The sequence below is a fragment of the Lathyrus oleraceus genome, chromosome 6 (assembly GCF_024323335.1).
Source record: "Lathyrus oleraceus cultivar Zhongwan6 chromosome 6, CAAS_Psat_ZW6_1.0, whole genome shotgun sequence".
NCBI lineage: Eukaryota > Viridiplantae > Streptophyta > Magnoliopsida > Fabales > Fabaceae > Lathyrus > Lathyrus oleraceus.
In genome coordinates this window covers 100428119-100449740 of record NC_066584.1, presented here as the reverse complement: position 1 = coordinate 100449740, position 21622 = coordinate 100428119, and the positions used below count along the sequence as shown (strand labels likewise).

At 33.8% G+C, this 21622-nt stretch overlaps 1 protein-coding gene across 1 annotated transcript; it reads left to right on the top strand.

Moving 5' to 3' along the window:
- The first annotated feature begins 18152 nt into the window (after positions 1-18152).
- On the top strand, positions 18153-20318 carry LOC127094213 (uncharacterized). The gene has a single exon (XM_051033072.1). The coding sequence runs from the start codon at positions 18153-18155 to the stop codon at positions 20316-20318; it is 2166 nt and encodes a 721-aa protein (XP_050889029.1).
- The last annotated feature ends 1304 nt before the right edge of the window (positions 20319-21622 follow it).

The following is a 21622-nucleotide window of genomic DNA, read 5'->3' as shown; positions in this document are numbered from 1 at the left end:
AAAGCTCAAAGAATTGAGTTTCATAAAAAAGATGGAGAAAGATTATGAGGCGTTAATGAAGACGGAAGAAAGAACCACAAGAGAACTGAGGAAAACATTAGGTTATTCAGAAAAGCTTGAGAAAGAATCCATGATAATGGCAGAATCAAGGTGATGTTGATTTTCTTCCAAAAAAAAATTTCATATTGCTTTTATAACTTTGATTGTAATTTTTTTTTGATATTCAGCAGTTTTGTCCCGCGTTTTATTATGGAAAAGACGCAAGACATAGAAAAAACCATGCAAAAAGTTAGAATCTAGGAGGATGAGATTCAGGAACTCTCCATTTCCCCCAATTCTGAAACTATGAAAGTTAGGTAAAAAACAATTTATTTTTTTATAAAATTATGATAACTGTGTGAAAAATAATTTTGATGTTTAGTATTAATTTAGTTTTATTATAGACTAGCATCCAGATGGGCACTCTCTGTCCGTTTTTTTAATAAATATTGTGAAAATATATACGATATTGTTTTATTTAATGTTAATTAGAAGTTATATAAGAAGTTAATAGTAGGAAGTTATGTGAAATGGGATAATAATGGTTTCAATAGAAGTTACTAGAAGTTATTATGTAAGTTATCTAAGAGTAAAATTGGTAGAAAAATAGGCTACACCATAACCAAGTTTTCCCTTTATATATACTAGCATCCAGACGAACCTTCTGTGTCCGTCTGTCCGTTTTTTTAATAAACATACGTGAAAATATATACGATATCATTTTCTTTAATGTTAATTTTAATCGGAAGTTATATAAGAAGTTAATAGTAAGAAGTTATGTGAAAGATAATAATAGTGGTTTCAATACAAGTTATTAGAAGTTATTAGGTAAGTTATCTAAGGGTAAATTCGGTAAAAAAAATAGGCTACACCAAAACCAAGTAGTTTTCCTTGAGAAGTAAGCAACAAAACTTTGATGTACTCTTGATGAAAAGCCCTACAATGCACAATAAACTTAAAGAAAAAATATTTTCTATTTGATTAATGGTCATATAAGCAATGAACATATTAATATAAAAGTAAAAACATCAATAAAGAGATGCTTCTACAAAAACAAAGCCCAAAAATAAGAGGGAGAAGGACCAAGAAGTGACTTTGTTTGTGTGGAAGGATGCCAATGATATGTGAGATCTTAAGGTTAAAAATTAAGATATGACACATACTATAGATAATATTCAACACTATATGATAAACACAATTCAATCATACCTCTTTCTCTCTCTCACTTTTTACAACTCTCGATATCACTCTCCCTCCATCATTCATAGATATCACTCTCCTCCATCATTCATGGGGAGGTCTGGGAAGAGAAAGAGAACAAGACTGGAGAAAGCTCAAAGAATTGAGTTTCATAAAAAAAATGGAGAAAGATTATGAGGCGTTAATGAAGACGGAAGAAAGAACCCCAAGAGAACTAAGGCAAACATTAGGTTATTAAGAAAAGCTTGAGAAAGAATCCATAATGATGGCAGAATCTAGGTGATATTGAATTTCTTCCAATATATTTTTTTCATATTGCTTTAATAACTTTGATTTTAAATTTTTATTATATTCAGCAGTTTTGACCCACGTTTTATTATGGAAAAGACGAAAGACATAGAAAAAACCATGCAAAAAGTTAGAATCTTGGAGGATGAGATTCAGGAACTCTCCACTTCCTCCAATTCTGAAACTATGAAAGTTAGGTAAAAAAAATTTAATTTTTATAAGATTATGATAAGTAGTGTGTGAAAAACAAATTTGATGTTTAGTGTTAATTTAGTTTTATTATAAACTAGCATCCAGACGGGCACTCTCTGTCCATTTTTTTAATAAATAGAGTTAAAATATATACGATATTGTTTTATTTAATGTTAATTGGAAGTTATATAAGAAGTTAATAGTAGGAAGTTATGTGAAATGGGATAATAGTGGTTTCAATAGAAGTTACTAGAAGTTATTATGTAAGTTATCTAAGAGTAAAATTGGTAGAAAAATAGGCTACACCAAAACCAAGTTTTCCTTTTATATATACTAGCATCCACACGGACCTTTTTTGCCCGTCTGTCCGTTTTTTTAATAAACATACGTGAAAATATATACGATATTACTTTATTTAATGTTAATTTTAATCGGAAGTTATATAAGAAGTTAATAGTAAGAAGTTATGTGAAAGATAATAATAGTGGTTTCAATACATGTTATTAGAAGTTATTAGGTAAGTTATCTAAGGGTAAAATTGGTAAAAAAAAAACATACGCTACACCAAAACCAAGTAGTTTTCCTTGAGAAGTAAGCAACAAAACCTTGATGTACTCTTGATGAAAAGCCCTACGATGCACAATAAACTTAAAGAAAAAATATTTACTATTTTATTAATGGTCACATAAGCAATGAACATATTAATATAAAAGTAAAAACATCAATAAAGAGATGCTTCTACAAGAACAAAGCCCAAAAATAAGAGGGAGAAGGACCAAGAAGTGACTTTGTATGTGTGGAAGGATGCCAATGATATGTGAGATCTTAAGGTTAAAAATTAAGATATGACACATACTATAAATAATATTCATCACTATATGATAAACAAAATCCAATCATACATGTCTCTCTCACATTTTACAACTCTCGATATCACTTTCCCTCCATCATTCATGGGGAGGTCTAGGAAGAGAAAGAGAACAAGACTGGAGAAAGCTCAAAGAATTGAGTTTCATAAAAAAGATGGAGAAAGATTATGAGGCGTTAATGAAGACGGAAGAAAGAACCACAAGAGAACTGAGGAAAACATTAGGTTATTCAGAAAAGCTTGAGAAAGAATCCATGATAATGGCAGAATCAAGGTGATGTTGATTTTCTTCCAAAAAAAAATTTCATATTGCTTTTATAACTTTGATTGTAATTTTTTTTTGATATTCAGCAGTTTTGTCCCGCGTTTTATTATGGAAAAGACGCAAGACATAGAAAAAACCATGCAAAAAGTTAGAATCTAGGAGGATGAGATTCAGGAACTCTCCATTTCCCCCAATTCTGAAACTATGAAAGTTAGGTAAAAAACAATTTATTTTTTATAAAATTATGATAACTGTGTGAAAAATAATTTTGATGTTTAGTATTAATTTAGTTTTATTATAGACTAGCATCCAGATGGGCACTCTCTGTCCGTTTTTTTAATAAATATTGTGAAAATATATACGATATTGTTTTATTTAATGTTAATTAGAAGTTATATAAGAAGTTAATAGTAGGAAGTTATGTGAAATGGGATAATAATGGTTTCAATAGAAGTTACTAGAAGTTATTATGTAAGTTATCTAAGAGTAAAATTGGTAGAAAAATAGGCTACACCATAACCAAGTTTTCCCTTTATATATACTAGCATCCAGACGAACCTTCTGTGTCCGTTTGTCCGTTTTTTTAATAAACATACGTGAAAATATATACGATATCATTTTCTTTAATGTTAATTTTAATCGGAAGTTATATAAGAAGTTAATAGTAAGAAGTTATGTGAAAGATAATAATAGTGGTTTCAATACAAGTTATTAGAAGTTATTAGGTAAGTTATCTAAGGGTAAATTCGGTAAAAAAAAATAGGCTACACCAAAACCAAGTAGTTTTCCTTGAGAAGTAAGCAACAAAACTTTGATGTACTCTTGATGAAAAGCCCTACAATGCACAATAAACTTAAAGAAAAAATATTTTCTATTTGATTAATGGTCATATAAGCAATGAACATATTAATATAAAAGTAAAAACATCAATAAAGAGATGCTTCTACAAAAACAAAGCCCAAAAATAAGAGGGAGAAGGACCAAGAAGTGACTTTGTTTGTGTGGAAGGATGCCAATGATATGTGAGATCTTAAGGTTAAAAATTAAGATATGACACATACTATAGATAATATTCAACACTATATGATAAACACAATTCAATCATACCTCTTTCTCTCTCTCACTTTTACAACTCTCGATATCACTCTCCCTCCATCATTCATAGATATCACTCTCCTCCATCATTCATGGGGAGGTCTGGGAAGAGAAAGAGAACAAGACTGGAGAAAGCTCAAAGAATTGAGTTTCATAAAAAAAATGGAGAAAGATTATGAGGCGTTAATGAAGACGGAAGAAAGAACCCCAAGAGAACTAAGGCAAACATTAGGTTATTAAGAAAAGCTTGAGAAAGAATCCATAATGATGGCAGAATCTAGGTGATATTGAATTTCTTCCAATATATTTTTTTCATATTGCTTTAATAACTTTGATTTTAAATTTTTTATATTCAGCAGTTTTGACCCACGTTTTATTATGGAAAAGACGAAAGACATAGAAAAAACCATGCAAAAAGTTAGAATCTTGGAGGATGAGATTCAGGAACTCTCCACTTCCTCCAATTCTGAAACTATGAAAGTTAGGTAAAAAAAATTTAATTTTTATAAGATTATGATAAGTAGTGTGTGAAAAACAAATTTGATGTTTAGTGTTAATTTAGTTTTATTATAAACTAGCATCCAGACGGGCACTCTCTGTCCATTTTTTTAATAAATAGAGTTAAAATATATACGATATTGTTTTATTTAATGTTAATTGGAAGTTATATAAGAAGTTAATAGTAGGAAGTTATGTGAAATGGGATAATAGTGGTTTCAATAGAAGTTACTAGAAGTTATTATGTAAGTTATCTAAGAGTAAAATTGGTAGAAAAATAGGCTACACCAAAACCAAGTTTTCCTTTTATATATACTAGCATCCACACGGACCTTTTTTGCCCGTCTGTCCGTTTTTTTAATAAACATACGTGAAAATATATACGATATTACTTTATTTAATGTTAATTTTAATCGGAAGTTATATAAGAAGTTAATAGTAAGAAGTTATGTGAAAGATAATAATAGTGGTTTCAATACATGTTATTAGAAGTTATTAGGTAAGTTATCTAAGGGTAAAATTGGTAAAAAAAAAACATACGCTACACCAAAACCAAGTAGTTTTCCTTGAGAAGTAAGCAACAAAACCTTGATGTACTCTTGATGAAAAGCCCTACGATGCACAATAAACTTAAAGAAAAAATATTTACTATTTTATTAATGGTCACATAAGCAATGAACATATTAATATAAAAGTAAAAACATCAATAAAGAGATGCTTCTACAAGAACAAAGCCCAAAAATAAGAGGGAGAAGGACCAAGAAGTGACTTTGTATGTGTGGAAGGATGCCAATGATATGTGAGATCTTAAGGTTAAAAATTAAGATATGACACATACTATAAATAATATTCATCACTATATGATAAACAAAATCCAATCATACATGTCTCTCTCACATTTTACAACTCTCGATATCACTTTCCCTCCATCATTCATGGGGAGGTCTAGGAAGAGAAAGAGAACAAGACTGGAGAAAGCTCAAAGAATTGAGTTTCATAAAAAAGATGGAGAAAGATTATGAGGCGTTAATGAAGACGGAAGAAAGAACCACAAGAGAACTGAGGAAAACATTAGGTTATTCAGAAAAGCTTGAGAAAGAATCCATGATAATGGCAGAATCAAGGTGATGTTGATTTTCTTCCAAAAAAAATTTCATATTGCTTTTATAACTTTGATTGTAATTTTTTTTTTGATATTCAGCAGTTTTGTCCCGCGTTTTATTATGGAAAAGACGCAAGACATAGAAAAAACCATGCAAAAAGTTAGAATCTAGGAGGATGAGATTCAGGAACTCTCCATTTCCCCCAATTCTGAAACTATGAAAGTTAGGTAAAAAACAATTTATTTTTTTATAAAATTATGATAACTGTGTGAAAAATAATTTTGATGTTTAGTATTAATTTAGTTTTATTATAGACTAGCATCCAGATGGGCACTCTCTGTCCGTTTTTTTAATAAATATTGTGAAAATATATACGATATTGTTTTATTTAATGTTAATTAGAAGTTATATAAGAAGTTAATAGTAGGAAGTTATGTGAAATGGGATAATAATGGTTTCAATAGAAGTTACTAGAAGTTATTATGTAAGTTATCTAAGAGTAAAATTGGTAGAAAAATAGGCTACACCATAACCAAGTTTTCCCTTTATATATACTAGCATCCAGACGAACCTTCTGTGTCCGTCTGTCCGTTTTTTTAATAAACATACGTGAAAATATATACGATATCATTTTCTTTAATGTTAATTTTAATCGGAAGTTATATAAGAAGTTAATAGTAAGAAGTTATGTGAAAGATAATAATAGTGGTTTCAATACAAGTTATTAGAAGTTATTAGGTAAGTTATCTAAGGGTAAATTCGGTAAAAAAAAATAGGCTACACCAAAACCAAGTAGTTTTCCTTGAGAAGTAAGCAACAAAACTTTGATGTACTCTTGATGAAAAGCCCTACAATGCACAATAAACTTAAAGAAAAAATATTTTCTATTTGATTAATGGTCATATAAGCAATGAACATATTAATATAAAAGTAAAAACATCAATAAAGAGATGCTTCTACAAAAACAAAGCCCAAAAATAAGAGGGAGAAGGACCAAGAAGTGACTTTGTTTGTGTGGAAGGATGCCAATGATATGTGAGATCTTAAGGTTAAAAATTAAGATATGACACATACTATAGATAATATTCAACACTATATGATAAACACAATTCAATCATACCTCTTTCTCTCTCTCACTTTTTACAACTCTCGATATCACTCTCCCTCCATCATTCATAGATATCACTCTCCTCCATCATTCATGGGGAGGTCTGGGAAGAGAAAGAGAACAAGACTGGAGAAAGCTCAAAGAATTGAGTTTCATAAAAAAAATGGAGAAAGATTATGAGGCGTTAATGAAGACGGAAGAAAGAACCCCAAGAGAACTAAGGCAAACATTAGGTTATTAAGAAAAGCTTGAGAAAGAATCCATAATGATGGCAGAATCTAGGTGATATTGAATTTCTTCCAATATATTTTTTTCATATTGCTTTAATAACTTTGATTTTAAATTTTTATTATATTCAGCAGTTTTGACCCACGTTTTATTATGGAAAAGACGAAAGACATAGAAAAAACCATGCAAAAAGTTAGAATCTTGGAGGATGAGATTCAGGAACTCTCCACTTCCTCCAATTCTGAAACTATGAAAGTTAGGTAAAAAAAATTTAATTTTTATAAGATTATGATAAGTAGTGTGTGAAAAACAAATTTGATGTTTAGTGTTAATTTAGTTTTATTATAAACTAGCATCCAGACGGGCACTCTCTGTCCATTTTTTTAATAAATAGAGTTAAAATATATACGATATTGTTTTATTTAATGTTAATTGGAAGTTATATAAGAAGTTAATAGTAGGAAGTTATGTGAAATGGGATAATAGTGGTTTCAATAGAAGTTACTAGAAGTTATTATGTAAGTTATCTAAGAGTAAAATTGGTAGAAAAATAGGCTACACCAAAACCAAGTTTTCCTTTTATATATACTAGCATCCACACGGACCTTTTTTGCCCGTCTGTCCGTTTTTTTAATAAACATACGTGAAAATATATACGATATTACTTTATTTAATGTTAATTTTAATCGGAAGTTATATAAGAAGTTAATAGTAAGAAGTTATGTGAAAGATAATAATAGTGGTTTCAATACATGTTATTAGAAGTTATTAGGTAAGTTATCTAAGGGTAAAATTGGTAAAAAAAAAACATACGCTACACCAAAACCAAGTAGTTTTCCTTGAGAAGTAAGCAACAAAACCTTGATGTACTCTTGATGAAAAGCCCTACGATGCACAATAAACTTAAAGAAAAAATATTTACTATTTTATTAATGGTCACATAAGCAATGAAAATATTAATATAAAAGTAAAAACATCAATAAAGAGATGCTTCTACAAGAACAAAGCCCAAAAATAAGAGGGAGAAGGACCAAGAAGTGACTTTGTATGTGTGGAAGGATGCCAATGATATGTGAGATCTTAAGGTTAAAAATTAAGATATGACACATACTATAAATAATATTCATCACTATATGATAAACAAAATCCAATCATACATGTCTCTCTCACATTTTACAACTCTCGATATCACTTTCCCTCCATCATTCATGGGGAGGTCTAGGAAGAGAAAGAGAACAAGACTGGAGAAAGCTCAAAGAATTGAGTTTCATAAAAAAGATGGATAAAGATTATGAGGCGTTAATGAAGACGGAAGAAAGAACCACAAGAGAACTGAGGAAAAGCTTGAGAAAGAATCCATGATAATGGCAGAATCAAGGTGATGTTGATTTTCTTCCAAAAAAAAATTTCATATTGCTTTTATAACTTTGATTGTAATTTTTTTTTTGATATTCAGCAGTTTTGTCCCGCGTTTTATTATGGAAAAGACGCAAGACATAGAAAAAACCATGCAAAAAGTTAGAATCTAGGAGGATGAGATTCAGGAACTCTCCATTTCCCCCAATTCTGAAACTATGAAAGTTAGGTAAAAAACAATTTATTTTTTTATAAAATTATGATAACTGTGTGAAAAATAATTTTGATGTTTAGTATTAATTTAGTTTTATTATAGACTAGCATCCAGATGGGCACTCTCTGTCCGTTTTTTTAATAAATATTGTGAAAATATATACGATATTGTTTTATTTAATGTTAATTAGAAGTTATATAAGAAGTTAATAGTAGGAAGTTATGTGAAATGGGATAATAATGGTTTCAATAGAAGTTACTAGAAGTTATTATGTAAGTTATCTAAGAGTAAAATTGGTAGAAAAATAGGCTACACCATAACCAAGTTTTCCCTTTATATATACTAGCATCCAGACGAACCTTCTGTGTCCGTCTGTCCGTTTTTTTAATAAACATACGTGAAAATATATACGATATCATTTTCTTTAATGTTAATTTTAATCGGAAGTTATATAAGAAGTTAATAGTAAGAAGTTATGTGAAAGATAATAATAGTGGTTTCAATACAAGTTATTAGAAGTTATTAGGTAAGTTATCTAAGGGTAAATTCGGTAAAAAAAAATAGGCTACACCAAAACCAAGTAGTTTTCCTTGAGAAGTAAGCAACAAAACTTTGATGTACTCTTGATGAAAAGCCCTACAATGCACAATAAACTTAAAGAAAAAATATTTTCTATTTGATTAATGGTCATATAAGCAATGAACATATTAATATAAAAGTAAAAACATCAATAAAGAGATGCTTCTACAAAAACAAAGCCCAAAAATAAGAGGGAGAAGGACCAAGAAGTGACTTTGTTTGTGTGGAAGGATGCCAATGATATGTGAGATCTTAAGGTTAAAAATTAAGATATGACACATACTATAGATAATATTCAACACTATATGATAAACACAATTCAATCATACCTCTTTCTCTCTCTCACATTTTACAACTCTCGATATCACTCTCCCTCCATCATTCATAGATATCACTCTCCTCCATCATTCATGGGGAGGTCTGGGAAGAGAAAGAGAACAAGACTGGAGAAAGCTCAAAGAATTGAGTTTCATAAAAAAAATGGAGAAAGATTATGAGGCGTTAATGAAGACGGAAGAAAGAACCCCAAGAGAACTAAGGCAAACATTAGGTTATTAAGAAAAGCTTGAGAAAGAATCCATAATGATGGCAGAATCTAGGTGATATTGAATTTCTTCCAATATATTTTTTTCATATTGCTTTAATAACTTTGATTTTAAATTTTTATTATATTCAGCAGTTTTGACCCGCGTTTTATTATGGAAAAGACGAAAGACATAGAAAAAACCATGCAAAAAGTTAGAATCTTGGAGGATGAGATTCAGGAACTCTCCACTTCCTCCAATTCTGAAACTATGAAAGTTAGGTAAAAATAATTTAATTTTTATAAGATTATGATAAGTGTGTGAAAAACAATTTTGATGTTTAGTATTAATTTAGTTTTATTATAAACTAGCATCCAGACGGGCATTCTCTGTCCATTTTTTTAATAAATAGAGTTAAAATATATACGATATTGTTTTATTTAATGTTAATTGGAAGTTATATAAGAAGTTAATAGTAGGAAGTTATGTGAAATGGGATAATAGTGGTTCCAATAGAAGTTACTAGAAGTTATTATGTAAGTTATCTAAGAGTAAAATAAGTAGAAAAATAGGTTACACAAAAACAAAGTTTTCCCTTTATATATACTAGCATCCACACGGACCTTTTTTGCCCGTCTGTCCGTTTTTTTAATGAACATACGTGAAAATATATACGATATTACTTTATTTAATGTTAATTTTAATCGGAAGTTATATAAGAAGTTAATAGTAAGAAGTTATATGAAAGATAATAATAGTGGTTTCAATACAAGTTATTAGAAGTTATTAGGTTAGTTATCTAAGGGTAAAATTGGTTTAAAAAAAACATAGGCTACACCAAACCAAGTAGTTTTCCTTGAGAAGTAAGCAACAAAACCTTGATGTACTCTTGGTGAAAAGCCCTATGATGCACAATAAACTTAAAGAAAAAATATTTACTATTTGATTAATGGTCACATAAGCAATGAACATATTAATATAAAAGTAAAAACACCAATAAAGAGATGCTTCTACAAAAACAAAGCCCAAAAATAAGAGGGAGAAGGACCAAGAAGTGACTTTGTTTGTGTGGAAGGATGCCAATGATATGTGAGATCTTAAGGTTAAAAATTAAGATATGACACATACTATAAATAATATTCAACTATATGATAAACACAATTCACTCATACCTCTTTCTCTCTCTCACATTTTACAACCCTCAATATCACTCTCCCTCCATCATTCATAGATATCACTCTCCTCCTTCATTCATGGGGAGGTCTGGGAAGAGAAAGAGAACAAGACTGGAGAAAACTCAAAGACACTACGCCAAATAAGGGAAAAGAGGGCGCTTATTTTGGCCTATAACAGCGCTTTTAAGCGCCCTCTAAAGTGGCGCTAGCATAGGTAAAGACATCGCTTTGTTTTCCTGGAGAAAGCGCTCTCTAAAGTGGCCCTTTAAGGGCCACATTATAGTGCGCTTTCAGAAAAAAGTGCCCTCTGGAGTGGTCCATAAAGGGCCACCTTAGAGGGTGCTTTCTGGACAAAGCGCCCTCTAAAGTTGTCAATGTAAAGTGTTTAGAGGGCGCTTCCTACAGAAAGCGCCCTCTAAAGTGTTAGTTATTTTAGAAAAAATTGTTTGAAAAACAGTGGGTATTTAATTGGGAACCTGTTCGCATGCTGCAAAAGTGTAAAATTCATATTGATTTCATCCTTTAATCCAATGTTATACACCATTAATCCATTGATATATACAACATGAATCCATTTATATACAACATTAATCCTCCATATATACAACACTAATATATTGATATTCATGCATGTACAACAACATTCCATACATATATGTACAACAACTACAACCTATAGGATTCTATGATCAATAATGAATTGACACAATTCATCCTTCATTTCATCCAAATGAGCTCTTGAGTAAGATTTGTATTTGTCAAAGTACTACAATTAAGAGAATAAAACATATTCATGATTTAGTAACAAATTAGATGAAATATCCGATAATATTAAAATAAACCCTAAGTTATTATTCCATACCATTTTTGGGATGTCTATATGATTCAACGCAATGATATCTCTCATAAATCTCAATACAAAAAATCCGCAATCGATCGAATTGTTTTGCTGAGGACACTACACAGAAAAACACTATTATAAGCAAAAATAAGAAACTTAATATATACCTGAACTCTGACCCAGGTAATGTCCTTCCTATTACGATAATTCTTTTTCGATCTAAATTTTAGTATTGCCCTAACAAAATAAAAACATATATTGAGATCAATCTGACAGACATAATTAAATATACAAATACACACGAATATTTAGGGGAATTTCACTTACGCGTCAACCGTCTTCTTCATACTCGGATATTTACTCCAATCACCCGGTAACGAATCGAGATAATACACCATTAGTCTCGAAAGATCCATAGCAACCAACAACCAGTGACCACTGTAAAATAAAACAAAAATTTAGATGCATGAAAATTTTCTACGTAAAAGATATACATAGATTAGAATGAAATTATTAGAAAGAAAATCTAACCCGTTGCCAGAATTAAACGGTAAAAAATACAAACTGGGTGTAGTATTATCGCCGGCCACCATGAATCTATCGACTAGTTCATTCATTACGGATGTTGGATTTTTCGTTATAAACGTTGTGTTGATACGGGAAGCAGCAATAAAATTGAATCGGTTACACAATTCAGTTCCCCGCATCAATGTGTCATACATATACCTTAAATAGAAACATAATAAACATTAGACTACTCATTGAAATGTGTAAATAAATTGTTCAACTAAGTAAATAATAGATTGATCGGAGTACCATATGTATGTATGAATGACAGCGATGCCCAATTCTTCGTGTTCAAAAACTTGTTGCATGTCCTCCTTTGCAATTATTTCGGAATGAGCAATTCCGAAAACACCTTCATCCATATCTACACTACGGATGGCGCCGTGCATAATATCTGACTCTTCCACCATTTTCTCAAGACGCATCATAATTTGAGATTTTGTCCCGGACGTCGTTGGAATTTCCTTACTAGCTTTTTTCAACATTCGACCGGGAACCTAAAAATTCATATAAATTAAATCATGACTTTTTGTGATGCAACAGAATCGTTGTGTATATAATTCAATGGGTATATATATTTGTACCTCTTTTTTAGATTTAGGATTTGTTTTTGTCCCGGACTTCGTCGGAATATCCTTACCAGCTTTTTTCAACATTCGACCGGGAACCTAAAAATTCATATAAATTAAATCATGACTTTTTGTGATACAACAGAATCGTTGCGTATATAATTCAATGGGTATATATATTTGTACCTCTTTTTGAGATGCAACCGACTCGATGCGTCTTGAAATCCCTTTACCAGCTTTATGTGTGGGTCTTGTAGGAGTCTAACATTACCATGTAATAAGGATTGATTAAATATCATAATTGTAGCTGAATTGAAATGTGAATACTAAATATTCATAATCATTTAGAACATATATACCTCGGCATCTGGGAAAATTAAATCTGACGGCCATCCAACAAAGGATCCGACTGCATCTCGCATCAACGTTGTCTCTAAAACAACGTCAGGTAATGGTAGAAGCGCGTCCGTATCTCGCATCAACGTTGCAAACATTGAACCGTTAGGCTCAATTAGTTGGTCTTCAGCACTCCAATGTACTTCGAATTTTTCACCCTTGTCTCTTGCACGAATGATTGATTTCATAACAATCAATCCTCGTTTGATTTCATTTTCAACATTGTTACGTGATCCACTCGCGTCATGGGTATCGTCTTGGTTACTAGCCATTTTATCTGTAATATAGAAATGATTCAATAAGACCCAAGTAAGACAATGACCATATTCGTGAAGCTACACAAAAAACACATTCATATACCTTCTATTTCTCTCATGTTACAACAATCTAAACTCTCTCTTTTTTTCATCATTATTGAATACAAACTCACACACACCTACTGCATACAAAAGACCAATGCAAACTTATGGTGTTTGGAACATGAACAAACTTGCATCCATAATCATCAAACTTCCAAGCACAAGCTCAAACACACTCCAAATGACATCAGTTTTCAATCAGAAATAAAAAACCTTATATAACCATACAACATACAACATTAAGTGATCAAAACCATACACAAAAAAATAACAAAAAATGATTTTCAACAAGGTGCTCATGAACACCATATAGTGCTCGTTTGCCCTAAACAACATTAATCAACATAATGCACAAAATGTAAAACTCAGTTTAGAAAATGCCCTAATAAAAACACCTGAAAATACAAACTATTGAGAGAAATACCTTCAAGGTGACGGTAACGATGGAGAAGAAAGTGAACAGCGACGGTGGACGCAGATAACTCAGTGAACGTGAACGCAGCAGCAGAAAAAGGCGACGGCGACGACGATGGTGAGGGAGGGAGAACGAACGGAGGACGAGAGTAATCGCAGTAGAGAGAAAACCCAGTTACGTAAACGAAATAGCATATAGCGAGGGAAAATAAAGAGACATGCAGTATATGTTATAATTTTAATGTTTACTAAAGGGGACCTTAGAGGGCGCTTGTGTAAAAAAAGCGCCCTCTAAAGGGGGCCTAAGAGGGCGCTTCTAAAAGCGCTCTCTAAGGCTTTCCAAAAGCGCCTTATAAACTGGAAATGTACATGGACTTAGAGAGCGCGTTTTTAAAAGCGCCCTCTAAGGGTACCCTTAGAGGGCGCTTTCATAAACGCGCCCTCTATTGGTGTCCCTTCATTTCCTCATTATTTTTTCGCTTCACTTTAGAGGGCGCTTCGTTACAAAAGTGCCCTCTAAAGCCTTCCAAAAGCGCCTTATAAACTGGAAATGTACATGGACTTAGAGAGCGGTTTTTTAAAAGCGCCCTCTAAGGGCCACCTTAGAGGGCGCTTTCATAAACGCGCCCTCTATTTGTGTCCCTTCATTTCCTCATTATTTTTTCGCTTCACTTTAGATGGCGCTTTGTTACAAAAGCGCCCTCTAAAGTGCGCTGTCTATTCCAGTTGTTCGCTCCTTATTTTTTCTCTTCACTTTAGAGTGCGCTTTTGTAATAAAGCGCCCTCTAAGGTGCGCTGTCTATTCCAGTTTTTGGCGTAGTGAGAATTCAGTTTTAGAAAATAAATGGAGAAAGATTATGAGGCGTTAATGAAGACGGAAGAAAGAACCACAAGAGAACTGAGGCAAACATTAGGTTATTAAGAAAAGCTTGAGAAAGAATTCATAATAATGGCATAATTAAGGTGATATTGATTATCTTCCAATATTTTTTTTCCATATTACTTTTATAACTTTGATTTTAATTTGTTTTTTGATATTCAGCAGTTTTGACCCGCGTTTTATTATGGAAAAGACGCAAGACAGAGAAAAAACCATGCAAAAAGTTAGAATCTTGGAGGATGAGATTCAGGAACTCTCCACTTCCCCCAATTCTGAAACTATGAAAGTTAGGTAAAAAACAATTTAATTTTTATAAGATTATGATAAGTGTGTGAAAAACAATTTTGATGTTTAGTATTAATTTAGTTTTATTATAAACTAGCGTCCAGGCGGGCACTCTCTGTTCGTTTTTTTAATAAATAGAGTGAAAATAAATACGATATTGTTTTATTTAATGTTAATTAGAAGTTATATAAGAAGTTAATAGTAGGAAGTTATGTGAAATGGGATAATAATGGTTTCAACAGAAGTTACTAGAAGTTATTATGTAAGTTATCTAAGAGTAAAATTGGTAGAAAAATAGGCTACACCAAAACCAAGTTTTCCCTTTATATATACTAGGATCCAGACGGACCTTTTGTGCCCGTCGGTCCGTTTTTTTAATAAACATACGTGCAAATATATACGATATTATTTTATTGAATGTTAATTTTAATCGGAAGTTATATAAGAAGTTAATAGTAAGAAGTTATGTGTGTAATACCCCGTATTTTCCTTAAATGTCTAAATTCCTATTAATTGAGATAAACTGAGTTCCTATGTGCTCTAAAAGTTGTCAATTGGGATAAATAGAGCAAATAGTGAGTTCAGGTTGACTTAATTAATATTATTTGGAATTGACCTTTTATTAATTGGGACATTTTGGTAACATTAATAATGGGTCAATAGCTCTGGTAGAACAAATATTACAAGTTAGTGCCACTTGAGATATTTGTTACTACCACTTCACCACTTCCTAACCACACAAAATAAGCATGGCCACTTGTTAGTAACCTTGACCCACTCACCACCACATATTTGTCTCTTATACTACCTACCACTTGCCATTTGCTTTTCTATGTATCAGAAAGGATAAGTAGAGAGAAAGGAAGGCATAGAAAGAAAGGGGAAAGCTTAAGAGAAGAAGGAAAAAAAGGCTAGTGGAGAAGAAGAAGAAGAAGGAAAACTTGGAACCAACACCATCATCTTCATCCTTATCTCATCTTCAACAACTTCTCCTCTTCAATTTCTTGAGGTGGGTTCTAGTTAGAAACTTTAGTTTTCTAGAAAAATTAGGGTTGTAGAATGTTAAATAAATCATGAACATGTGTTTTGTGATTGGTATGATAATATGATTTGCTATGGTTATGTATGATGTTGAGGTGGAAGTGTTGGAAGAAGGAGTGCGGGTTTGATTGGAAATGGAGTTATAGAGGAAAACGGTGTTTTGAGAGGTGGAAAACAATGAAAATGTACGTGTTAACCGGGAGTTAAGCTGTTAACCATTAGCAAATTAACTTTCTGGGCAGATTTTGTGCGCTTAATTGAATGTTAAATAAATCATGAACATGTGTTTTGTGATTGGTATGATAACATGATTTGCTATGGTTATGTATGATGTTGAGGTGGAAGTGTTGGAAGAAGGAGTGCGGGTTTGATTGGAAATGGAGTTATAGAGGAAAATGGTGTTTTGAGAGGTGGAAAACAATGAAAATGTACGTGTTAACCGGGAGTTAAGCTGTTAACCATTAGCAAATTAACTTTCTGGGCAGATTTTGTGCGCTTAAGTTAAGCAGTTAACATGGAACAGAATTTAATTTTCTATACAGAATATGTCACCAAGGGGGTTCGAACCCAGAACCTCCTTGAAATTGTATAAGTCTTACCACTAGGCTAGAGAGGTTGTTGTTGAATACTTATGCCATGAATAAATATTAAGCTAAATCTTGATTAAGATAGATTAATGAATTAATCAAGCGTTATAACTCCGTTTTGGATGCGGACGGATGCGTTAGTAAGATAATGAAAAAGGCTATTATTATGATATCATATTATAGTATATTATGCGTCTTACGAATTCTATGAATTTTATTTTGATGGGTGTTAAACATGGTTAATATGTTTGATTGTGAAATAACATGATTAAAAACCTTACAAAGGAGAGTGAGGAAATCTAGGAGTATAATATGATTAATAACTTAGAAGGATAATCTAGGTTATGGAACATATGTGAGTTATGTGTATGAGACGCATTGTATGGAACATGCTATGTTAATATCTGTGTAATATGGTGAATGAAGTCACCTGTGATTGATGAATTTTGTTATGGTTAATGGAACCAATGATTATGGAACCGATCATGTATTCAAAATGTTTGTTTTCTGTGGTGGTACACATATCCATTGGTATGCTTAGATGAGTAAGCATTGGGATGTGGGACCAATGATTCGAGCCTCAATTGGGTTTGAGCCCCAACCATGGCGGACATGGGGGAAAGGTGGACACCTATGTGGGTTAGAGTCCCACACGGTGAAAGATACCCTAGGTGGGTTAGAGTCCCATACGGGTGACGGTCGCTTGAACTGGGGATTAAGCCTCATAGGGGACCCGATATCCACCGCGAAAGTCGAATCATACGAGCATGCATGAACCGAGCCTGGCTTAGACGTAAGTCCGTTCGGGAATTGATGCGTCGTGATCTGAATAATGATCGTGGTTGAGTTATGAGAACTCAGATGCATGTTGCCATATAATTGTGAGTTAGTTCCCCATCGCTCAAGTCTTCGTTCCCTTGTTGACTTGAGTTGGATATGAGCTGAATATTGATTAGAAAACCCTGTAGAGCCAAATGGACCCATAAGATAGGGAACCCACTGAGATTATTATCTCACCCCATGTTGTTGATTATTTTTCAGGTGGTTCTGAGCAGGATAAGGGTAAGGGCAAGATAGAGTGATGTCTTGCTTACCTAAGGACTGGTGGCTTTTCTTCCGCTGTGTAGATATTTTTGAGATCATTGTCTAATGATCTAGATCAGTAGTTTTATTTTGGGCACTCTTATGTACATTTATGCCATATTATGTTATTTTGGGCATGTATTGTATATGTATGATGTGCTGCTAGGCACTTATGTATTTTAGTACGAGTTTTACACTATGTATAATATGCATTCTAGACATATATTATATGTGGGTGTTACAGTTGGTATCAAAGCAGGTCGTATCCTCGACCTAGCCATGAAATATTATAAGTATTCCTTTCTGCCTCATATGTGGGTTATCATCATTGTCCTTGGTGATATATTCATAGTATTGAGCCTGATCAACTTAATCCTATTTGTATGACATTCAGGATCATGGCTGACGGACGCAGAGGTCGTGGTAGACCCAGAACCCAGAATTCGGACTCTGAACCGCTAAGTGGTAGTGAAGGTTTTCAATGGCCTCAGTTTATGCAACAAATGCAACAACAACAGAATCAATTCATGCAACAGATGATGCAGCAGTGGAATGGTGGTTTGCATCCTCAGGGAGTTCCACAAGTAGTTGCAGGTGGTAGTTTCCGAGATTTCTTCCGCATGAATCCTCTAGAATTCCATGGTGGGCTGAATCTTGTGAAGGCTCAGGAGTGGATAACTGACATGGAAAGGATTTTTCAGATAGTGCATTGTAGTGAAGAAAATAAGGTTGTGTTTGCCTCTCACCTGATGAAGGGTCCAGTTGTAAGATGGTGGGAGAGTTCTTCGACTCTTATGACCAATCAAGGAATACCTAGAGATTGGGAGCATTTTAAGACTGTTTTCTTGGATAAGTATTTTCCTAGTTCTTTGAGGACTCAGAAAGAGTTTGAATTTCAACAGCTCAGGCAGGGAGCTATGTCAGTAGCTGCGTATGCTGAAAAGTTCGAAGATATGGCTGCGTATTCTAGACAAGTCGCGTACGCTCTTGATGAGAGGTGGAAGATTGATCAGTTTCTTTTTGGTCTGAGGGGTGAAATTTCTCATAGTGTTTCTCAAAGGGAATTCAGTTCTTATGCTGAACTATTAAGACAATGTTATGTGGCTGAGAACAGTTTGAAGAAGGTTCAGGAAGAAAGGGATCAGTACAGGAGTGGGCAGAGTGACCAAGGAAGGCCAGGAAACCAGTTCAGGCCTAGATCTCAGACTTTCAAGGGGAAACAGGTGCAACATGCAAGACCTAACCAACCTCCTCAATGTCAGGCATGTAAGAAGTATCACTTTGGAAGATGTGCTGTGAGTGGAATTAGGTGTTTTACTTGTCAGAGGGAGGGACACTTGTCTAGGGAATGCCCTCAGAATAAGAATGAGATGCAGGGGAGGAGTATCGGTCGAGTTTATACCTTGGATGCAAGAAAGGCTAAGAGAAACAATGCCTTAATTGCTAGTACGTGCCTCGTCAATAATCATCCTTGTTTTGTATTATTTGATTGTGGGGCGACACACTCTTTTGTATCAATTCGGTGCATGAAGCGTCTTGGCTTGCAAGCAATTCCTTTGTCTCCTCCTATGGTGGTTACTACCGCCATGGATGATGTGGTTGAGACATCGTTGATTTGTGAAAATTGTTCGCTCTCGGTAAATGGTAGAGTTTTTCATATTGATCTTATTTGTTTACCACTTAAGAAGGTTGATGTGGTTTTGGGGATGGATTGGCTTTCTGCCAACTCGGTGTTTATTGGTTGGGAAGAGAATTTGATTATCATTCCATCTAGTGAAGCTACTCCAAAGGATGTGTTAACTACAATCTTGGAAGGTACGGTTCGCATGGTTAATTTCTTGTTTGAGAATGAAAAGTCAGTTCTCTTGGCTCTTACTAAGGAATCTAGCGATAATCTGAATGTTACACAAATCCCTGTTGTTTGTGAATTTCCTGAAGTTTTTCCTGAGGATGTCTCCTCTCCTCCTCTTGAAAGGGAAGTGGAATTCTCTATTGATCTGGTACCTGGGACGGCTCCAATCTCCATCTCTTCGTATCGCATGGCGCCACTAGAGTTGAGAGAGTTGAAGAATCAATTGGAAGAGTTGTTGACCAAGCATTTTATCCGACCGAGTGTCTCACCATGGGGAGCTCCAGTGTTACTAGTAAAGAAGAAGGACGGTAGTATGCTATTGTGTATTGATTATCGTCAATTGAATAAAGTTGCCATCAAGAACAAGTACCCTCTGCCTCGGATAGACGATTTGTTAGATCAGTTGGAAGGAGCCTGCGTGTTCTCGAAGATTGATCTGCGATCGGGCTATCATCAAATAAGAGGTAAGAGTTCGGATGTGCCGAAGACCGCGTTTAGAACCCGATATGGCCATTATGAGTTCCTTGTAATGCCGTTTGGTGTAACGAATGCCACAACTGTTTTCATGGACTATATGAATCGGATATTCCAACCCTACTTGGACCAGCTCGTGGTGATCTTTATTGATGACATTCTTATTTATTCTCGTACTCCTCAAGAGCACGGAGAACACTTAAGGATTGTTCTATCAGTACTGCAAGAGAAACAATAGTTTGCCAAGTTAAGTAAGTGTGAATTTTGGATGAACGAAGTGAGGTTTCTTGGTCATGTGATATCACAAGGAAGAGTATCGGTGGATCCATCTAAAGTTGAAGCAGTTATCAATTGGGAAAGACCGAAGAATGCTTCCGAAGTCAGAAGTTTCTTAGGTTTGGCAAGTTACTACCGAAGGTTTATAAATGGATTTTCACAGATAGCGTTACCAATGACTAGACTTACCCGAAAGGAAATTTCTTTCAAATGGGATTCAAAGTGTGAGAAGAGTTTTATGAGTTTGAAGGAGAAGCTGACGACTGCCCCTGTTTTAGTCATCCCTGATCCTGGTAAGTCCTATGAAGTATTTTGTGATGCCTCTAAGAAAGGATTGGAAGGGGTGTTAATGCAAAGTGGTCAAGTTGTAGCATATGCCTCTCGTCAGTTGAAGCCTCATGAAGAGAACTACCCGACTCATGATCTTGAACTGGCCGCTGTTGTCTTTGCATTGAAGGTTTGGAGACATTACTTGTATGGGGTGCATTTTCAGATGTTTAGTGACCACAAGAGTTTGAAATACTTATTTGACCAGAAGGAGTTAAACATGAGACAGAGGAGATGGATGGAATACTTGAAGGACTATGATTTTGAGTTTAAGTATCACCCGGGGAAGGCGAATAAGGTTGCGGATGCCTTGAGTCGGAAAGAGATACATAAAGCTGAGTTGATGATGTTGGAATATGTGTTGTTGGAAAAGTTCCGAGATCTCAATCTTCAGTTTAGTTGGACGCAGGATGGTGTGATAATGGGAAATTTGAATGTCACCTCTAATCTAAGGGAAGAGATCCGACAAGGACAAATGATAGATGAGAGATTGCAAGAAATGTCGACTCAACCAGGTTTCACTCAATCACCAGATAGAGTTATTCTATTTAATCAAAGGATTTGTGTTCCGGATGATGTAGAGTTGAAAAGGAAAGTTTTAGAGGAAGCTCACGAAGGGGCATTTACTATACATCCAGGTTCATCGAAGATGTATCAAGACTTGAAGAAGGACTATTGGTGGCATGGAATGAAAAGGGATATCGCAGAGTATGTGTCAGAATGCATTGTATGCCAACAGGTAAAGATTGAACATCAGAAGCCAGAAGGTTTATTGCGGCCTTTAGAAATTCCGGTTTGGAAATGGGATAGCATTTCAATGGATTTTGCGGTAGGGTTGCCTCGGACACAAGGTGGTTATGATTCAATTTGGGTGATTATGGATCGGTTGACTAAGTCCGCACACTTTTTGGCTGTGAAGACTACTTACAAAGCAAGTCA